General features: G+C 42.4%; 1 protein-coding gene across 5 annotated transcripts in view; it reads left to right on the top strand.

Annotated features, from left to right (window-relative positions):
• The first annotated feature begins 1,225 nt into the window (after positions 1-1,225).
• fubp3 (far upstream element (FUSE) binding protein 3) overlaps positions 1,226-21,814 on the top strand; it is a 31,104-nt gene continuing 10,515 nt past the window's right edge. For 2 of the 5 annotated variants that reach the window (XM_080848187.1, XM_080848185.1), the window contains exons 1-11: positions 1,226-1,389; positions 5,479-5,590; positions 10,570-10,603; positions 10,852-10,901; positions 16,881-16,952; positions 17,137-17,194; positions 17,335-17,497; positions 18,422-18,520; positions 19,259-19,363; positions 19,819-19,936; positions 21,051-21,151. In XM_080848187.1, the coding sequence (XP_080704313.1) occupies positions 1,291-1,389; positions 5,479-5,590; positions 10,570-10,603; positions 10,852-10,901; positions 16,881-16,952; positions 17,137-17,194; positions 17,335-17,497; positions 18,422-18,520; positions 19,259-19,363; positions 19,819-19,936; positions 21,051-21,151 (1,011 nt within the window). In that variant the 5' untranslated portion in view covers positions 1,226-1,290. The remainder of the gene's footprint in view (positions 1,390-5,478; positions 5,591-10,569; positions 10,604-10,851; positions 10,902-16,880; positions 16,953-17,136; positions 17,195-17,334; positions 17,498-18,421; positions 18,521-19,258; positions 19,364-19,818; positions 19,937-21,050; positions 21,152-21,814) is intronic. The other 3 variants (XM_080848186.1, XM_080848189.1, XM_080848188.1) reach the window with 3 other exon arrangements.

The raw sequence follows: 21,814 nt of genomic DNA, 5'->3' as shown, positions 1-21,814 counted from the left end.
CATCCTCTTCAAACATGTGCTATGAGGCCTACCGATGTCCTGTGGTCCCAAAAGGCCTGTTAACTAAATAAGTAGGTTAATTAGACAAACAGACCGAAGATATAAACAAACAAACAAAAGATGGAATCAAATAAAACATTAAAAACACTCTAAAGTGAGTGCTGAACAATGAAATAACAGAAAGATTGCTCCGGCAACTTGCTTTGACAATACAAGCATTAGGTGGTGTTCTTGATGAAACATAAGAAGAGGGAGACACTGCTCATATACCATACAAGAAGAAAGAGATGCTGCTACAACTTTCGGCCCATTCATTTGAAAGCCCATGACAAGGCTACAGCCTGTTTTCAGCCTCTAAAATGCGTGTCACCACATGTTGTTACCGTTACTAAATTAGAACAAGTTATTTCATTGCTTTGCCATGATCTGGTTTAAAAGATAATCTGCACTTGTTCAATTATACTTTCAAATATCAAGTGAATTGTTGTCAAACGTTTAATGCCTTGTGTTGTTTTATCAATTTGGCGAATGACTAACCAGGAGACTAAGACAGACAGACAGACACACACACACTCTCTCTCTTTCTCTGGCTACAGATAGGCTACAACTTTTTTCTGTTGGTTGTTTCTTTGGTTTTTGTATTGCATTATTTAATGTTTAAATGCACTCCCTAAATTCTTCTGTTATGCTATGGTGGTTGCATAATAAACACTGCTAATTATTTGTAATGCGAATTGTTAAGGTGTCCTGAGATCTTACATTTTGAGAATTCTGATAAACCACATTTGGTTTGATCTCAGTTGCTCTTCACGGAAAACAACGAAGACGGCAATAACATTTTTACCACACTTCAATAATACATGCATGCACTATATTAAAATACTCTTTCGCTTTCAGCAGACTTTATGGTGTTTTACATGATAAAACAAATAGAACATGGAGCTTGTGAGCATACAAATACAACTTCGCCTGTTTTAACATATGACAAATAACGGCGTCAGCATGTGAATATCCCTGTATACGACTCAACATTTGTCCATGGAGTTTTCTGTTTGACACTTCCTCTGATCAGTTTCCGTGTGGCTTGTGAAAATCAGCTCTATGGTTTTTTTTACTGCCTATGACGCTCTATGGCTCTACCGTCTAGTCACTGAAGAAATCCTCTCGCGTTATTTCAAGTCACCGCGTTTAATTTCCTGTTCCGGGGTCGGCGCGTGTTGCCTGATCGTCTTGCTCGCTGCTGGGCTATAGTTTTTTTCTGATGTGTTGCGGAGCGCTGCTGTGGTAGGGATGATGATGATGGCGGAGCTGGTGCAGGGACAGGCCTCGGTGGCTCAGCCTGGAATGAAAGCAGACGGCTTCGCCGACGCTTTACACCGGGCCCGACAGGTAATGCAATTGACAGAGAGGAATCTTTTTGAAATCGCGTAAGATTAGAGCTAGGCCTTTCAGGGTGGGGGAGGAGTGTACTTTTTAAGCAGCGTATCCCCAGCCCCCCTCACCCGCTGAGAACACACTCTTGTGCACATACAAGGCTAGCATAACTGGCTACACAAGGTCCAAGTGTTAAGACTGCATGGCTGTGCGTGCAGATTAAGAGAATGTGGGCCAGAAGACGCCCAACAAACTAACAATGAGCTCTTAGGCTAATAAGACACAAGACAAGTTGGTAAAGTGAGAAACAACTTTTGGGCTGTAAGACTGGGAGTGACTCGGAGAGAAAAAAACAAAACACGAGCAACAAACTGCAACCTGTTGTAACGCCACACAACTTGTAGCTAGCCAGCTAGCTAGCTAGGTTAAGATCTTCTAGCTAGCTAGCTAGCACACAAGCTGCTGTTGCTGTGGCCTAGTTCCGCGAAGCCTTGCAAACCATCTGACTTTACGCCAACATTGCTCGAAGTTAACTCACAAACAACAAACAAAGCCAAGTTGTTTGTCAAACCACAAACTTGGTTAGGTAGAATACATCGCATCGGGCGCTTATAATTTATCTTAGTTTTTTGTTTTTTCGCACATTTTATAGTTAGCTAACTAGTGAGCCTCTCGTTAGCGAGCATTTTGAAGTCGCTGAACAACTTATAAGGAGCTAATTTAAACCAGCCATACGCAGTTTGCTCGACAGTTATACAGTGTTTAAAAGACACGATAACTTCTATGTACCTTGATTGCTTTCAAAAATAGGTACTTTTCCAATCTCCACGCGCACTATTACAGTTTGGAAAGTATGTCGCCAGCTTTAAAAACGACGATAGATAGCAAGTTAAGCTAGCTAGTTAGCCAGTTAGGTGTGCTGATAACTAGCTGGCTAACCGCTATCGTCCTGGGTCAGTGAGTGGCCTAATTTGCTTCCCTCTTAGGTCAGGCAAAGTAAGTTAATATATTAACGCTGGGTTATTTAGACAACGCGAAACGTTCGCGCTGATTCTGAAGTTGAATATGTGGGTTGGCAAGGCACAGTATTGCATTGGAATTGCAAAATTAACGTTTTGTGCGTTAACATTTTTAACTTTATAGTATTAGTGGACTTGGCTACTATTTACTTTAGGGTTGAGCTGACAAAAATTGCAGAGTAATGTACCCACGTGCCAGATCGCACCACACTGTTATTACGTCATACTGACAAGCACGTTGGCGAAATAGTTATTGTCATTAATTTGACACCGCTGCCCTTTACACCTTCTCAGTAGTCAAGGACCACTGAACATACTTGGTGTGTTCTCAGTGGTGTTTAACATAAAGTGTCATCATGTCTCAAGTCATAACCTCCTAATGCTATGCCCCTTCTGTAAATGTCACGTACAAGAAGGGGTTTTCACCGGACAGTACAAACCCCACACATTAGTTGCATAATTAATCATCATGTTGCTTATTAATTAAGAAAGCACATCCTGTGTGTCTTCCTGTGTAGATCAGCGTAGCTTCAGCTGTCAGTATGACAATCGGGGGCTCAGTTGTTTAGATGTGGCCTCGACACCCTTGCCTAAAGCCATGCTGGGCCTCAACTGCCCACACCTGTCACCTTTACACTGCAAATGTTCTCTTACCCTCTCAACCGTGAGTTTGGGTAATTCTCTTATTTTGCTGTGGTACACGTGTGGTGTACAGGCTATATAGAGGATAAGGTTCACAAACAACATTTGCCTTCTTGCTCTAGGGAGAAGAAGAATCTACAGAAGATTTTTTTTTCTCTGTCTTCCAAAATCAACATGAGCAAATGGTGCTCTACCATAGTATGGCTCCCTATTTTGTAACACCCATACCATTTGTCTCAGTAGTATCCATATGTTTCTTATGTCAGCATGTGCATATTTGGGTAAGAGTATGTGTGTGTCTGTGTGAATGTACATACAGTGCATGTGAGTAAAAGTGTCCGTGTGTGTGTGTATTACGGGTACGAGTGTCCATGTGTGTGTGCGTGCCCGGATGGCCTTGTACTGGCACATGTCACCTGCGGGTGGTTTCAGTTTCTCCCCTCGCTGCTGTTGCGCTCAGCTGTCCCTCCCTGGCTCCCCCGCATGGTTTCCACGAACCGCCGGTGGAGAGCTAGAGCAACAGAGGGCCCCGGACCAACGCAGTGACACTTGCGCGTGCTCCACTCCTCTCCGCTTCGTCTCACTTCCATCAACTCCGCGGGAGGGGAAAAAATAGAACTTGGAGCGTGGCCAAAACGGCAGCCTGCGTCAGCTTCGCTTTTTTACTGCCCCACGTTGAAACCCAGGGCCTCAAGATGCAGCTCTTTTTTTTGCCAGGTCTGAGGCTTTATGTAAGACATGCGTTAGCCCATGTTTATTTGGGCGGAATTATGCGCCATTACAGACAATCAGTGCCTTTGTTTGCTGTGTGCTGTGCTGCAACGCAGGTCCAAGCTGTGACTGTGCCGGAGGTGCACACCTCTGTTGCGCACCAGTTGCGTAATTCCAGGCCAAGGAAATGCTTCGTGCTGCTACTTCGTTAAAGTACACAAAGTAACAAGGAGGCCAAGTTTTTCAGGATCTCACATAGTTTAGCATGAGCCGAATTGCTGTTTTGCTGTGTTATTCCTGGTTGTGGTCCTAGCAATTGAAGTTTGACACTACTAACTGCATTTAAAAAAAAAAAATTGCTAGCCATGTCTGGATTTGGCAATTTTGTTAAGTGGTTCGGGAGTGCAGCTACAGTGCAAAATTAGCATGAAACCACATGGAATTAGTCAAGTTTGCACAGAAGCTGTGTAAGAGTTGAGCTTGTTTTGGGGTGTGATATTATGCAATTATAAATATTTTCCTCTTTTGGAATTCATTGTCCTTCCCTGTACAGTAATGTGACAGTAAGTGTGTATCCTGACGGTGATTATTGTATTATGGACAGTGCTGTAGTTGATTGGCTGAGGTGCAATGGCCCTCTTGCACTTTTTGTATAGCCTCATGACAAACAGCCCTCTGACCTCAAGGGTTTCCCCCTACTGAAACCCTTTTAGGAAGCATTCCCTTTTCCCCCTAGAAAAAGGCAACAAGTTGGCAGTTGTCTTGAGTTGTGGCCTTGCAGCCTTCTGTGTGTGAGAGAGAGAGAGAGAGAGAGCGCTTTATCGGAGCGCCTGCATTTCTGGCATTCCTCCCCAGCATTCCCCAGAAAGAGGCTCTTGGCTTCAGGGAAGAGGAGGAGCCAGCAACACCAACCCCACCCCCCCCCCCCCCCCCCCCCCCCAACACCAAACCCCTTCCTGGGCCCCCCACACGGTACCACACCCCCTCCCCCCTGTTTTTTTCACGGCCTCATCCTTCTGCGGTCTGGATAGAAAGTCAGGCACAAACAGGCGCCCAAAAAAGGTGATGGAAACCTCTAATTGGGCGCCTCCAATTGTGTGTTAATATTATTTATTTATTTTCCTTCTTTTTGGCAAATTATTCCCTATTGTGGACGTGTCATAGCTGAGACCACATTTTAGCATAACACTGCATTACGAGTATTAGAGCGACAACTGTCCATGAAGATTGGGGAAGGGGCGTACTTTTCTATCGTGTGGCATTCACGTCGACTGGCAGCCCAAACATGTTCTCCGAAGAATTGATTGGACCGGAGGAAGCTGCCTGATGTGTGAAAAGAGCCCAATTAGCGTCCCGGTGCCTCTGTTTCTTCAATTTACCTGCCACAGCAGAGAGGCGTCATTGGTAGACTGTGCTGTTGTCAGAATAGGCCTTTTTGCAGTCGTAAACACTCCTTTCAGAAGTTCTTTCTGAAAACCTCTCTGTAGGACTTGGATTTTGGGCTGTTTATAAGAAATGGCTTTTCCAGAAAAAGGAGTAGCCATCCCAGAGTTGGTGTCGTCCACATTTTTGCGCATGTAGATGTGTTGAAGCACCTTAATCAATTGCACATGCAAACCCTAACTCCTCTCTTTCCCTCCCCCTCCTTCCCTCACCCTCTCTCTCACTCTCCCTATTTCCCTTCTGTCTTTGGTCTTCCTTTAACCTTTTCTTCCCCTTACCCTGTTTTCAGATTGCGGCTAAGATGGGGGGAGACCAGATGCCCCATATGAACAATTCCTCTCCGGTTGTGGACCCCTCACTCTATGGCTACGGAGGCCAGAAGCGCACAATGGACGAAGGAGGTGAGCCCTGTGGTTGTGCTGTGACTTCCCACACGGGGGGGGGGGGGGGGGGACATAACATAACACCATCTCAGCATTTCATACATGGTCTGATGTAACGTTAAATATAGATATGTGCAGCACTAACCAGAAATGGTATTGGACAATGAAAAACTTCACTTGACCAGTGGCTTAGTAAATGACTTGTCCATCTGTAAAAACTTTCCAATAATGGCACCATTTTCAAGCCACAGAAGAGGTCAACGTAGACTCTGCCCTGATTTATAGTCGCAGTCCTGTGTCTGGTCAGGGGGGAAGCTCTGTCAAGCTCATTGGCTGAGACAGTGGGTCTGTGTGCACTGCACAAGGCATGGTGAATGGCAAACACTGTAACACGACGACTTGCCTGGTGCGTCCTGTCATGCGTAAGGGCTTGAATGCTCCACTTTACTTGCCTTTGATGTGTCAGTGCCTCGTGTGCATGGAAGCAGATAAGGGATGGGGCAGTTAGCTAGAGGTGTCGGCCAAGGAAGGGCATATACGAGAGAGAGAACGGCCAGTCCAGGCCTCGAAGTAGACGGTAATAAAAATAAGTGGGTTGTTAAATTCAAAAGTACAAGTTGCTGTTGTACAAAAGTTGCTCAAAGGTTCAGTCAGTAACACTAGTGCGTATTGTGGCGTGTAAAAGGGTTTCCCTGCAATTATAGAATGGAAGGGACAAGCTAGAGTGGCATGTGTTTTATTTGGGGTTGGGGTTCAGAGGTGGGCTTCGTAGGTTTGGGCTTGGACTGAATGTTGTTCACTGGTTGGACTTAATTTATGTGGAGTTTGGACAGAACATCTAGGCCCATGTAGAGGGCCTAAACAACAGCACCCGGCTGAATCAATTTTATTGTTCACACCCTAAAGATCCAGTGGTTTTAAAAAAAGAGTACTCGTGCCCGCCGGTGAAAAGGGAACAACTCAAGGTAACGCTCTTAGCTGCTTATAACGCTGGATGTAAGACCTCAATGCTAAGATGCAACACTTGCCTTAATCACTGTTGATGTCTACTTTGAAATACAATGTAAAGGAAAACTGAACTGAAAGAAATGAAAAAATTCAACTTAATCAGCAATGTGTGTCATAGTGTACAATTTCTATATAAATAAATTACGACAAACTTGTTGGTTACAGTATTGTCAAACCATAGTGCTAGTTAAACCATGGTCTAGAAACTAGGGGTCAGGCCATGAAACGCCTATGTAGCTATGAAGCATTGTTACATGATTACAGATTATGGCAAGCAATGGGTTCCAGTTTTACCTTTGCCCTCACATACTGATGCACACCTGTCAGTAGAAAAAGCAGCCAATAGAAGCCTTTCTGTTTAAGGAAAGCTGACCGGCATGTCTCAAGTGGGCCCTTTTTTTATTTTTACAAATACAGTCAGGTCCATGTTGAATGAGTCTGAGGTAGGGGTTGGGAGGTGGGGCTGCAAGTGTGAGGGTGAGTAAGGGGTAGTATAAATGGCTGTGCGGTGTGTAGTTTCACCCCCTCTGACCCCAAGTACTGCCAGGCCAATGTGGAGTACATTTCCACCAACAAAATGCACCTCTCCCTCTCAAGCAGACTTTCTCTCCTTCACTTACTCTTTCTTGTGCTCTCTCTTTCTCTCTCTCTCTCTCCTGTGCTCCCGCTCTCTCTCTCTCTCTATCTCTCTCCCCCCCCCTGCTCTCTCTCTCTCTCTGGCCTGGTCAGGTTTCTGAAGGGCCTCTGAATTGAATCACATGCTCTGCTCCCGTGGCCTAGCTGGGCCAGTCAGTGAATGTTATTTGAGGGGCGGATTACTTTCTCTCTCCTCCCACAAAGTAAATTAGCCCTGCCGGGCCACAGCAGATCACAAGTCCCACTGAGGACAGGACATAGGATTTGCTGGGTCCTGGTCTGAAGGAGAGCGTGCACACGTCACACGAGTGTTGGTGTGTGTGCGTGCGTGTGGCTACTGGCTGGCTGCAGAAGTGTGTAAGATGGCTGTGTGCAGGAGGGGAAGGTGTGGGGAGGGGGGTTGTAACCATTGTGCTGAGGCGGCTGAGAGCTCGTACTGACGCTTGGTGAAGCAGCAGGAGAAGTGAAACCAGTTCTGTGCTCCAGCTCAAAAGAAGGCTTGAAATAAGAACCGAAGAACACAATTTAGAAGTCATGTTCCGCCACACAACTTTGGCAGTCTTCTGTAGCTTTTTATTATTTTAGTAGGTAGGCATTTTGTTATTCGTACACCTTTTTGAGTAATGCACAGTCTGGAAATGCTGACTCAAGAATCAGGCTACACAAATGAGCTCCCACAATGTAATTTCACGAAAGACCTGTTCTCTACATACCAAACTTACTCACAGTACACATGAATGAATAGCTGTATACTAAACAGCATAGAAGTAAGTGAAGTAACCATAAAATTCAATCTCAGCTGTACAAAGAGAAACAAAACACAGAAAAATGCAGGGAAGTGTCATCTTTGAAAACAGTTTCATTGTCAAGTCTATGCAATGGAGGGAAACATTATCAAGTTTGGCTGTCATGGGACGCAGAGGTATTTTCGTCTTAAGAGAGAAACAAAGGCAGAAGGGGGAAGGGGGGGGGGGGGGGCTGTGTGAGTTGAACGAAGAAAGGGAGATAGAGGGAAGGAGTGAGGATGAAGCGGAGAGGAACGCTCGTAATCCAATAGTGTTCTTATATTCCTCTCCCCCCACTCCACAGCTTTGGTGAGGATGGCATGATGGGACAGACAGATAGACAGACACACATGCAGCTGGTGGAACATTCCCCTGCTCTCAGACAATGTCTCTCTAAGAAGGCAGAATTAGCAAATCTAAAGCCTTATGTAAGGCCTTGTATATGACTAATCTTTGCCCGGTCCATTTCCACTGGTTCTGTCCAGCCATTGTCGCATTAATATTTCCAGGTTTTAGAATGGGACGCTGTTAAGTCTATTAAAGCCGTTTTTTTCTCCCTCTCTCTCTCTCTGTGACACACACTTATTCACCCTCACAAGTTCTCCTGTTTTTTGAAAACCACAAGCATTTGCTTAGTTGTCTCAAGGCCTCTTGCTCTTAGCAATTGTCTTCAAAAAAAGACCAAAACCATAGGGGACCATAGACAGAGAATTTTGTGACACAGAAAAATTACTGACTCATCACACACGCATCAATCTTAGTGAAAAACACAACTGTATTAGCCTTGACTGCACTGGTCTGGACTAGTGATCAATTGGTCGTCTCTGCCTGTCCCTTGAGCACCCAACGGCAATGTTTAACACTCGGTTTGCGCTGATAATGAAAACCAAAATGGCCCCCGCCATTATCTCTGTAGGCTTGATAGACGACCTGTTAAATGTGAAGTTTCAGAAGGTCAATCACACAAAGATAGGCTGTGTCTCTTATCCTGATACTCTGTTGCTTATTGACAGCTTGCTATGATTCTTCTATTAATGTAAATTTTCTACACGATTTACAAGTTTCTCCAACAGATTTGATCTATTGTACTACTGCTTGAGTCAGGTTTGTCAAAAGTTATGGTTGGTCATGGGTGAGATTCTCTAATGCTTTAACTGCTCAACACAGTCCACGGGTCATATGTAGTAGACTGTCATATCATGAAGCGGTGGCATTAAAACCCGTGCGAGTTAGCTTACATTCCCGTTACTCTGGATTTCAATCTGGCAGGAATAATTGTTTTTGACCCCTGACCCTACAAGAGTAGTTACAGCAATGGAGATGCGAGTTGATGCATCTAAACTAATAGGTGTGCCTTGCTCTGTTTTTACCATTGACAGTGAAGCTGTAGTGTCATGGATCATACTTGCGATTGCCTTAATATTTGGCACTTTCCCCACCAAACATTGTTTTTGCTAATATGAGCCAGTACCAGTAGTTCTGTTTGTTCTTGTGTATCAGTGTGTTGTGGTGTAACATTGATATATAGTCAGTTGTTTAAAAGGCAGGAAATGATTCACATAACAATTGTTTTGCTATGAAAGTTCCACATGCAAGCACTTGGAAACACTGGTGCTTTTCTATGGATTGACGATACATTAAGCTTGCACAACCGGCTAAGCTTGCTGTGAGTAAACCAGTGCACACACACACAATGAGCGAGAGGGAGGCTTGTATGTTGCAAACCTCTCCTCTCTTACTCTGTGCCGTGTTTGTTTCTCCAGTGTGCTTAGCAGAGGACATTCTGTTCCTAAGCCACCCGCACACAAACGGTGCTTCGCAGTCGCTGAGACAACGAGTTATCTTTGAAAGCCAGTGCATGGTAAACCAGCTGTGTGACTTCCTAAAGGTTTCAGAATGACTATGGAAACTTTTTCAAGAACCACATGCTTGGTCAGTGGTGCTGATTTGAAAAGGGTGCTGGTGGTGTGTTGGCTAGTGAAATAATGAAATCATTATTAATTGCATCTAATGCTGAGAGTAGATCTGTTCATTAATGCGGAGATGGATATTTCACAAATGCCTGCTTCTGTCGTGGGGAGAAAAAGAGCGATTTCTCTCTATCCTTGGCTTGTATGTTACCGTGATCTGTGCCGTGGCAACCCCCCACCCTGAGGTTCCTTTTTTTGCCTGACCGTGTCATCGAGTTTCCAAAGTATTTGTCAAGTTTGATTGCTTTGACATCGACCGTTGTGGTGAACCTTTAGATTAAATGATCAAGATGAATGCAAATGTAAAGCAAAAGGGAATTGGAATCCAGTTCATTTTTGTTTAAGGTTACAGTTGCATCCATGTAGTCATAACATTCATTCATTCAACAACACTTCTCTGTATCTTCCATTAGATCTTGTTTAAACCAGCCGTGGGCTATCTCCAGTTCTGCCACACACACACACACATATTTATATATATATATACACGAAACACACCCAGGGTGCTGAGACCTAATATTACTCTCAGTCTGCACACAGATGTGGTGTCTCCTTAGAAATGTCAGCTGACACCTTCTCCCTCTCTTCTCTCTCACAGTTGGCAGCCAGCTGGGTGGAATGGTACATCAAAGGTAAGCAGAGGCCACTTTTTTTGTAAGATTCCATATCACATATTATATGGAATATATTATTCATGCTGTACAGTGTGAAAGCCTATTGATTTTCAGACATTTAAAGCCATGCAGTCACCGCAACACCAGTGTGTTGTATGTATCTCAGGCTTATGTGCATTTTTATACCTATACATGGCGTCACCTCCAAGAGTAAATGCATACCTCTAGTCTTATGAAGGCGCTAAATCAACTGTTCTCCTTTCCAGGGCTATTATCACAGAAGACTACAAAGTGCCTGATAAAATGGTTGGATTCAGTAAGTACGGGGGATGGGGCAAGGGGGTGGTAAGGGGAGTATGCACTAGGGGTTACACAGAGTACTCAAGCATTTCTGCATTAACTGGTGATTTACTTACTCTTGTTGCGGCATCAATCCCCACAAACTCACCGGAACACAAGTACTTGCTTCATTTCAGAGCTGTTAATATGACCAAAATGCACATCCCTACTGGGAACAGACTCGGACCAATCAAAGATCCAGCCTCCAACCTGTATATATTTATGCATTCATCATTTTGAAATAGTTTTAAATGTAAAACGTTTTGCAGATGTACCTTTGGGGAAAATGAAATGGAAAGCGGTAATGAGTAACAATGTCAAGAAGTTGTAAAAAAAAAAAATTAAACATAGGCATTTTATCAAAACTCTTTTAGGCACTTCTTGCCACTCGGCAGCCATCTTGGCAATGCCTTTGGGCCGCTGTTTCGGGCAAACAAGGAGATCGTGATCATGTTCCAGCCAAAATAAATGAGGGGAGATTCATCTCCACATAGGATGTCAGACATTAAAAGTACATCACATTAATCTGCGTTCAAATAACTACAAGATATGAACCTAAAAGGTGTCAACGTTGTTTCCCCAACCCCTCAAGTCAGGCTTAAAATACTTGTTTCTTCGTGTTGACTTGTTAACTGTGCAGGCACCAAATTTCATACCAAGCAAATTACTATGGCAACAGTGGAAATGAACAGAACTTGCAGGCGAATCGTCATTAATGCAGTCTCCAACAATGTGATTGGCCCTTAATACACATAATACAGGGCAGGACTGCCATGTTAAACGTAACGGATTCCCTCCAATTTCCCCCATTCGTCAGTGATTTGTCTTCACTTATAACGCCTCTGATTTCACTATGATTTTGTTTCCAAACTCATTGTAATGAAATAATTATTCAACAGTTGTGGACGGATTGGCTAGACTTACTAATGACCAAGACTTCTGAGTGTCTGATCTAGGGCTGCAACGATTACTCGAGTTACTCGAGTAACTCGATTACAAAAAATGATCGAGGATTTTTTTTTGCCTCGAGGGTTCGTTTAGTTCATATCATGCTCTGGTGTCACCATTTCATACGGACTTTTATTATTGACGCGCGCGTGCATTCAAAGATTTACGGTCTCTGTAGACAGCAGCTCCGTCGGTCTAGGTTTCAGTATGGTAGTGACCAGTTTAGTTAAGCACACAAGATTCACATACACGTAGAACAATAATGATGTAAGCACTCGAAACTTATGTCACAGTATGGTGAAGTACTATTTTAGGCATTGTGTGCCTACCTTAGGATAGTACGTAGTTTCATGAAGTGCAGGGTACGTTATAGTAGCGATAGCGGGCTAAGCGGAAATTTAGCTATGTTCTGCTCTTATGTTGATTCGATGTAGTAAGGATGGGTTCATCCTTATAAGTTTATATTTCGACTGTTTAATGTATTATGGATGATATCATGTTGCCTAGTGTGTCCACTATCTATTAATATTAGTTGTGTAATTGTTATCATGTAGCAATAACTCATGTTAATGTAATTCAGTTCAGTGCTGATTTGCCCAGGCTATTCTCATTGAACACACATATTGTACGATCGTACGCATTGTCATGTAATGGAAATTGATGAATTAAATGGAGATAAAGAATACTGCTTTGGTAATCGTGGGTGTTCTAACAGTCACTGCCCGAGCGATACAACCAAGCAACCTAGAACCAGCAAATACAGTTCTTTAACTCATTAACGTTAACAGTTCACCAAGCGGAGCCACTTCAATGTAACGTAAATGTTGACGCTAGCTGATTTACGATTGTTAGATACTATGGACACAAGCATAAGTTTGAATTTACGGTGTGTGAGGTTATTTGTAGACTATACTATGAGTGATAGTGATGCTAGGCATGATGTTACAGTAAGTGACACAGAAATTAGGGATACGTAAAGATGAAACACCACAGGAAGTTTCAAAGGTAAACAAACCAAGCGTAGTCGCCATTGTAACTAATCCACGTTAGTTCTATCTATCTCAATCTGTCTGCTAATCCTTCAGAAAACAATGACTAAGTGTTACATAAACACAAGACGTTTATAATTTTAATGCAATGGGGTTAGCTACTTTGATGACATTTTGGAGGTTTTGATAACACGATCGCGGCAACTGCGCGATGCTAGTCGGTCGGATACGTTAGCATGGCGGCTACGTTAGCATGGCGGCTAATAATGCGAGTCACTATTGACATGACGTTGTTGAAAACGCAAAATTACTTTAATCCGATTACTCGATTAATTGATGAAATTCTTGATAGAATACTCGATTACAAAAATATTCGATAGTTGCAGCCCTAGTTTGATCTGAATGTATAACCTAAAGGAATTTCGGCGCAGACCCCTTTTTATATTCAGAAATAGACAATTTTACTGTAGATGTATGGAAAATATTTGTGCCTATTTTTTTTTTAACTGATGCATAGCACAGGGTACCCGCGAGGTCTTAAAAACTTGAAAAAGTCTTAAATTTAGTATTGATAATTTAAGGCCTTGAAAAGGTATTATATTTTGTCAACCGGTCTTAAATTTCGTCAACAGGTCTTAAATTTCGTTCATCAAGTCCACATTTGTTTATTGTTCGTTGTGACAACGAATCTTAGTACACCCAAACGTCGCATCCAAAATACAAGGCAACCTGTATATGACTCTGAACTGGCTGAGATGCTGACACGATATAGGATAAAACTAGCTAACGTTATCTATTCACTAGCTGCGCTAGCTAGCTAGACAGTTATCTAGGACACTGCCCTGTCAGGGACAGGGTAATGCTAGTTAATAAGCGTCTGCTATCACAGGCAACAGTGGAGCGGGGCTTTTGGGTGATTAAAGAAATTGAAACGTCTAACATTTAAGAACACACTGTTGTACAGGGATGCAACAACAGTTTCAGCGACTCCCGTTTTTTTCACGGCAGTTTGGGTGACTTGATTATAATTTCATCAACACTAATTCTGGATTGACTCCACCAAACATCAAATCAGCAGCGATTATTTCCCAAACCCTCGAAAGCTGTTGCAATTGAGATTTTAACTTACTTTCTGTTTGAAGATAAGGTAGCATAGTGTTGAAGAATGGGTTAGTTGAAATTGGACAACTTTAAATTCATATATGAGATTGAACAACATAAACCCCTATACAGATAAAATAAATTAACAAGGATAGCAAAACCGATTGAAAACGGCAGAAAGACGTGCATGACAGGACGTCAGATCAGTGACACTGGCAGTTTTTTCCCCATTATATGTGAAGGCTGAGATATTCATAACACTTTATTCAGTCTTACTGGTGGTCCTTTTGTAATACCAACAGGTGCACTTCGTTGTTGCTATGTACTGTTCTCACTACGTGTTTAGCATTACATCGCATAACTATGTTTCTTGATAACAGCTGTTGCCATTTCCACGAGAGGAACATTTGAATGATGTCAAAGTAAAAGTCCAATACTAAACGGTGTTTGTTTCCATAACAACAATACAAGTAATATACATTCAACAGCCTATTTTGCTACATTTTTGCTACATCTTTTATTTGGCATGTTGGTGAGGTTATTATTTTAGAGGACCATTTCTCAATGGTTTTGTTATTTAATGAATGTTTGTTTATTAATAACTTATTTTTAACAAATAACTCAATTATAATTACAAAGAGGGACATTCGCAACTCTATCACAACTTCCACTTGCTTCCGCAATTAAATTGCAACAAACACCTCAAAAACACAGCAACTTTAATGGAAAAGCTCCCGCTATAATAAGTTGGCTGAACTCATCATACTGGATGAACAGATTGCTGCCAAAAGCGCAGAGCTCCAAAGGCTGTAGGATCTGTTGTATTACAACCGCACACAGGTTCACCCACAGACGTATCCAGACACGCATGCACACACACACATGTACACAAACACACACTCACACGTCCACCCCTCATAGTTATTGTTTTAAATGGTTGTGTTATGATTACATTTTTTTTTTTTTTTTTTCATAAAATTATGCATATCAGGAAAGGTGCGATGTTGGTCTTAAATTTCATCTAAAGTGGTCTTGAAAAAGTCTTAACAAGTCTTAAATTTGAGATGAAAAATCCTGGGGGTACCCTGATAGCAACAATATGAATATTTATTCATATTATATATATATATATATATATATAATAAAATATTTTTTATATATATATAAAAATTAAACACACTTTATTTTGTATTAACAAGACCTTTGTTTATACTGTGGCTCAGTAAAGATCTCAATAATGCTTGTGGCCAAGCTCTCTCGAAATAGCACTGCAATGACATCATTTGACATCATTAGGCCTATTATACCTGTACTGTTCGCTATTTTGAGGGTGATAACGTCGGCCGGAAACAGGAGCGCATGCGCACTGTTGCTTAAGCGATAAAGGGAGTGGTTAAAGGGGTGATCAAAGGCACTCAATGGGCATCACCAGGCTTGAGTTAATTAATGAAAGGTTTGGTTTTAGCCGACCAATACCACTGTCGTGCAATCCCTTTAAACTGAGCACGTCAGGTGAGATTATAATGACAATACCGCTCTGTGTTCTGAGCAGTTTAACAAGGAATAAGGTTATACAAATAAATGAACAAATTTGTTGAAAAATAATTGTAGCTTGTCAGAACTGTTTGTGTCCTAATATATAGTAAATACTCCAATACATCACTTTTAGTTTTTTAAAGAGAATGGCCCATGTGAATGAACCTGTAAAACAAAATTAAGCGTTTTGCCCCCCGGTCATAACAATCCAACGTCATTTTTATTTTGATCAGTATTGCCAATCTCCTCTTCAATCTGTAAAATGTACCAACCTGGCTCTTAGTCACATTACCAAGGACCCCAGGAACACGGCAAAGGTTCTGAATTCTAGAGTTTTATTTAACAAAGGTTCACCACAGTAACAACGCTACAGACAGTGCCACAGTACCAACGCAACAGACAGTGTGTTCCCGGCTCCTTGGATTCAGGGAGTGCAGGGTTTTTATAGGCCACGGACACGCCTCCCGGGTCGTTGATTATGGGCACCTGGAAGACAGAGTGAAAACAGCCACGCAAGCACACGCATAGACACAGACAAAATAGGAAGAACTGACGAGCCCAAAGAGGTCCGTCACACATGCTATAGGCTACATATTCAATTTAATAATCTTAATACATTAAATGGAACACATTTGCAACTTTGGAGCTAAGTATTGAAACAAAACATGTAGCTCAACATCTTTGCTTAAATGTTATGCTCCCTGGAAGTACCGCTCTTGAAGCCTATCCAGAACCATCTGGACCTTTTAAGTGAACATGAGGATTCACATTCAGAAACGATTAGATGTGGTGTTTGCTGCCGATTTAAAATCCATGTGATGACTTCAGGCACTTTTCCTTGCTTTAATCCCTGTGAGTACAATGGGAACTCTGGGTGAAAATCCCAGTTTGGTGACGGAATGGTTAAGACCAAATGTCGCCTTCATATAGTTCATTTAATGCTTTTCTGTATGTTCAGAGATGCACTATGCACTCTATTATTTATACCTCCCGCACGCAACGACTCCTGCCTCCACTTTCCCCCAGAGTACACAAGAACTTAGAAGAAGGAGTACTGCAGTTGTAAAATTAAGTTTGTGTGCAACCCCAAGTATACACTTAAACTCTTTATTAACTTTAGTATTAACTGTTGTCCTGTAAAAACACTGTATGCATGTTATCAGTATCACTTTTGGTGAAGCTGCCAGTATTGAGGAATTGTTTTCCACTTATGTAGTTACAATATTTAGTAAAGGTTAGAGGAACTTGACGTCTTTTAATGTAAATGGTGGTAGATGTGTAAATGTGATCAAACTGTTGATGTGGTAGAATCTGTATAAAGGGGTGTGCTGATGCAGTGCTTTTTCCTGTTAAGTGTGTGACCCTGCATTTTTTCCTTGTAGTAATTGGGAGAGGAGGGGAACAGATCACAAGGATTCAGTTGGAATCTGGTTGCAAGATACAGATTGCTGCTGGTAAGTCAGGATAACATTGAGCTGCACTATAATTTTGAGTCTAATAACTTGTAGTGATGACAAACACAGGCTAATGACAGGGCAGGTGGTAGCATACTTACTGTAGAGAAACACTTGATGGCTCCGATGAACCAAAGTAGACGTTATGTTATCTTGTTAACTGTGTGTGTCTGTGTCAATACAGATAGTGGGGGTATGATGGACAGACCCTGCACCCTCACTGGAAGCCCGGAAAGCATTGAGTAAGTACTCACCACCATATACCCCACCCCCCCAGTAACAGTCATACTACAGTCCTGAAAGCATTGAGTAAGTACTCACCATCCCCCTCATATTCTAAGTGCTGGTTTAGTTATGTTTCGTCCTTTGCTCTGGCCATCAGGCAGGCGAAGCGACTGTTGGGGCAGATCGTGGAGCGATGTCGGAACGGGCCGGGCTTCCACAACGACATGGACGGCAACAACACCATCCAGGAGATCCTTATCCCCGCCAGCAAAGTGGGCCTGGTCATCGGGAAAGGAGGGGACACCATCAAACAGCTGCAGGTCAGAACTCAAGCCATCTCCTCTCTCCAAAAAGGAGGAAGTCAGTGTGCACATCCCAGGGGCAGAATGGAATGAATTTGAAAACTACTGAAGAAAAGTCAGCACACAGTTTATCTCCCTCAGGATTTTATTTTTGTTTTTTAAATACCAACATGGATCCTAATGCCAAAACTCTTACTGACATTTTCAACGATTTTACCTGATTTGGCATACACATACAATGTTCTATGTACCCCTTTATTGAAGATATGGTATGGTCCATGAAGTAATGTGAAGGCATACTTTTGCGTGAAATGACTAAAATTGCCAAGGGCGTAAGCGTTGTAGAAGTATGCAGACTATTAAGCTATGAGTTCCTTACTTAAGTATGAGCCTAGGAGTAAAGTTTCAGTCCTGTTTTTTTTTTTTTTATGGTAGCACCATTAACAAACAACTGTCTCAAAGTGCTCTACAGGGCCCAAGGCCTGTATCCCAAGTCCACTTATACTCACCGGCGTTCTGCTATTGGTCATTCTTGGGAGAGCAGACACATTAGCAACCCCTTTCTCCCCTCCCTTGACCTCCATTTGTTTTGCAAAAAAGGCTGTATATGAACACAAAAGACCATTAGAGCACATAGTCTAACAAGCTTGTGTGTCCAAACTAATGTGCAATATTCTGGACAGTCAAATCTAGTATGTCCCGTACATGTCAGTATTCGTGGTTTCTTTCTTGCAGCTAGGAACTAGAACTACTGCCTCTTGTTTTCCAGCAAAACAGCTGTACAAGGACAAGCTGTACTGTAACTGAGGAAACTATCAAAGCAAAACAGAACATGCCTCGAAGGACATGTTGCGTTGTTGATCAGGGATTTGACTGATATATGCAAAGTGATCTTGTTTGTGTCTGTGTGTTAATCTGTGTATGTGTGTCTGTACCCTTTAGGAGAGAACAGGTGTTAAGATGATCATGATCCAAGATGGTCCCATGCCGACAGGAGTGGACAAGCCCCTGAGAATCACCGGGGACCCTTACAAAGTGCAGGTATATCACCTTAGCCTAGTGTGTGTGTGTGTGTGTGTGTGTGTGTGTGTGTGAAGGGGCTGGGTGGTTATGCTAGCAAGTATAAAGGAATGGTTGTGAGTATGCGGAGAGACTGTTAATTATGCCAATTCATTTTTTGTTTCACTTGAAATTGGTGAAGTTTCAGGGTACTTGATCCGGATTTTTCGAATCGATACATTTTGTCTATCTGGGCCTGCCTGACTGCGCATCAGAAATGTTGTTATAGGATTAAATGATCACTCTGATTTGACCCACGTTTGAAAAAGACCATACTGCTGCCTGACTGCCTCTGAAATACACCATCGTCATTTCCAAAGTCCCTGAATTTGTCCCCTGCCCTAGGAGTGAAAAAAGCTGTGGAACGGCATTGCATATATTGTCAATATTGACCAAATCAAATTATCCATGGCTGTTTAGAATGTTCAATGTCAGGAGTGATCAAGCATGCCCATAATTTACATACACAACAAGTTATCTATAAGCCATTTACTAAGTAGAACTTTGTTAGTCAGAACAGATTGTGTGCTACCTAGGAATTTAATGTAAATGAGTGAGTGCCATTAACCTCTCAAATAAATACAAAATGTGTTAAAGTTTATTTTGGAGCTTTTTGGCCTTTATTCATTTAAGGCAGTGAAGAGTGTCAGGAAATAAGCAGGAGAGAGAGCGCAGGTGTGATTGGGAAATAACCCGGTGTCTGGTGTGTGGTTTGTGCAGCAAGCCCGTGAGCTGGTGGTGGAGATCATCCGGGATAAGGACCAGGGAGACTTCCGCACTGCCAGAGGGGACTTTGGCTCCAGGATGGGAGGAAGCAGCATGGATGTAAGTGCGCCTTGACTCCCTCAATGCACGATTGAATAACACATACCCTGACATGAAGTTATATTTCCTAGTCTAAAACGGTGGTTACATTTGTGTGTTTAAGGCTAAATTCATCCATAGTTAAAACAGGAATCCATCTCTTCAGTGTTTTACCTCTTTTAAGAAAATTAAACTGAACATCGCCCAGAAAACGTCAGATAAAATCTTCCTGTTCCTTTCTGTCTTTATTACTTGTATGCTTATTTTTGGCTTTATTTGCCATGAATGTTTTTTACATTAGGGGGAAAATGTACTTTCAGACCTGCAAATTTGCTAAAAGTCAGGCTGACTAACATTTCATTGACATCTACACTGACGGGGGCACCCAAAGGGGGTGGGGGCAGATGATGTGTTGTGTGTTTGATATTGATTGTTCACTAACCATTAAATAAATTGCACTTATTTGTCCTCATTAGTGTGACTCTTCCCAGGTGGCTGTCCCGAGGTTTGCCGTGGGCATAGTCATTGGCAGGAACGGGGAGATGATCAAGAAGATCCAGAACGACGCCGGCGTGAGGATCCAGTTCAAGCCAGGTGGGTGCATGGTCATGAGTCACCAGACGTGTGTGTGGGTGGGGGGGGAGATTGGAATTGGGGATGTCATTGAGCCAGACTTCGCATTGTCTTGCCTCAAAGCTTCACCGAAGTTGTGTGTGTATATGCAAGGCAGTTTTAAATGATGGAATTTATATCAAAAGGACATCATTACATGGAGCATGCCATCGATTTCAGCCATTTCTATCTGTAAGCTGACTGGTTGCATCATGTCTGAAATAAATAAATGTGAATCGGAGCTTCCTCCTGCTCATACGTTTGTTGCAGGAAAGACTTTTTACTTTGTCACATTTAGGAGATGGAGTCCTGTACCTAATTCGGCTAGAGATAATTGTTAGGTTTCAACCTTTCCAAGACTGACGTTGTTGTCTGTGGAACTGGTTGGCTGGCTCAGTGGCTGGTGAATCATTTCCTCTTCCGTGCTCATATGAATGCCCTTAACTTGCGTTTTTAAATGTAAACTAGTGAAGGATTGAGTGCATTGAAGCATTGAAAGACACATAGCAGAAAACAAAGTAATCTATGGTATATAACTGGGCTGTGGGCACAAGCAGTAGGTTTTGTTTTGTTTAACCCACAGTTTTAGCTAAAATATGTTTGAGGCAGTACTTAATAATTGTTTTTACATACTGGGGTAGCCCATCATAGCTGAATGGCACGTTGGCAAATTTGAATGGCAAAACGGTGCTTTCCTGAATTTCATGACCATTTTACCCAGTAGGACAATGTGCAGGGTTTTATTATTATTTTTTTAAACAAAATATACACAACATTTGATTGTATCTGTGCTGACAGTATCAACCAGGTGGGGGAAAATGCAGAGGGATTTTAAGAAATGTATTTTCAGAACATGAATCTGCCCCTAAATCCACAGTTTGCAGCTCTATTCTCTGCCCAAACATGATGTATGAGCCTGCCTTTTCTCTCTCTCTTTCTTTCTCTCTCTCTTTCTTTCTCTCTCTCTTTCTTTCTTTCTTTCTTTCTTTCTCTCTCTTTTACTCATTGGCAATAATCTGTATTTATCTGAAGAATTGAATGGGCTGCCATTAATTTGACCCTCTGGTATTACTCAAATCTGTTTCCCATTACACAGATGATGGCATCAGCCCCGACCGTATCGCCCAGGTGATGGGCCAGCCGGACAGATGCCAGCACGCAGTCCACCTCATCAACGAGCTGGTCCACACTGCACAGGTTTGCCACCAGCTCGCCCGCCCACTCACTCGTCTGCCCCCCCCCTCCCCCCTCAGCTTTCTTACCAAGCTGTCTCTAACCCCCTGTCTGCTCCCCTCTAAAGCCCTTGTCTTCCGTAGAGAGCAGAACCTCCTAGAAGTGGCATGTATTATGACATCTAGAGTGCCTTCTAGAAGCCCTGATGCTCTTTGCTCCGTGTTCTCAGCCGGCTAGTTCCATCAAGGAGCTGCTCACATCACTCAACTCCATTAACACCTGGAATGGAATGGATTGCATAATAACCTGTTGCAAAGGACTTCTTTGTTTAACATGAATAATTCTTGCCAGTCTTTCACAAGGGCTTTCTTTGAATAAGCAACGGCTAATCCAGATTGTACAATAATTCTCTCTTTTTCAGTGCAATTACATATCAGTGTAACTTGACTGACAGTGACCCTCTTTACGCTAATATTTTCGGTTGTTATAAATGCGATTTATGTAATTTATTGTTATTATAACTTAATGGCAGAGAGCCATTGTGTGCGTGGCTGTTTTTGAACCACATTGTATTCAACATGGATCCATTTGACTTGAAAACAAACGGCGCTCGTAGTGCAAAGAGGGCGCTGTGTTTTTTTTCCGCCATTTCGTTTCCTAAAGCCTCCATACTGTCACTGCTTGTTG

This window comes from Sprattus sprattus, assembly GCF_963457725.1.
Source record: "Sprattus sprattus genome assembly, chromosome: 11".
NCBI lineage: Eukaryota > Metazoa > Chordata > Actinopteri > Clupeiformes > Clupeidae > Sprattus > Sprattus sprattus.
Note: the sequence above shows the minus strand (reverse complement) of the source record. Positions and strands in the feature narration are given on the sequence as shown.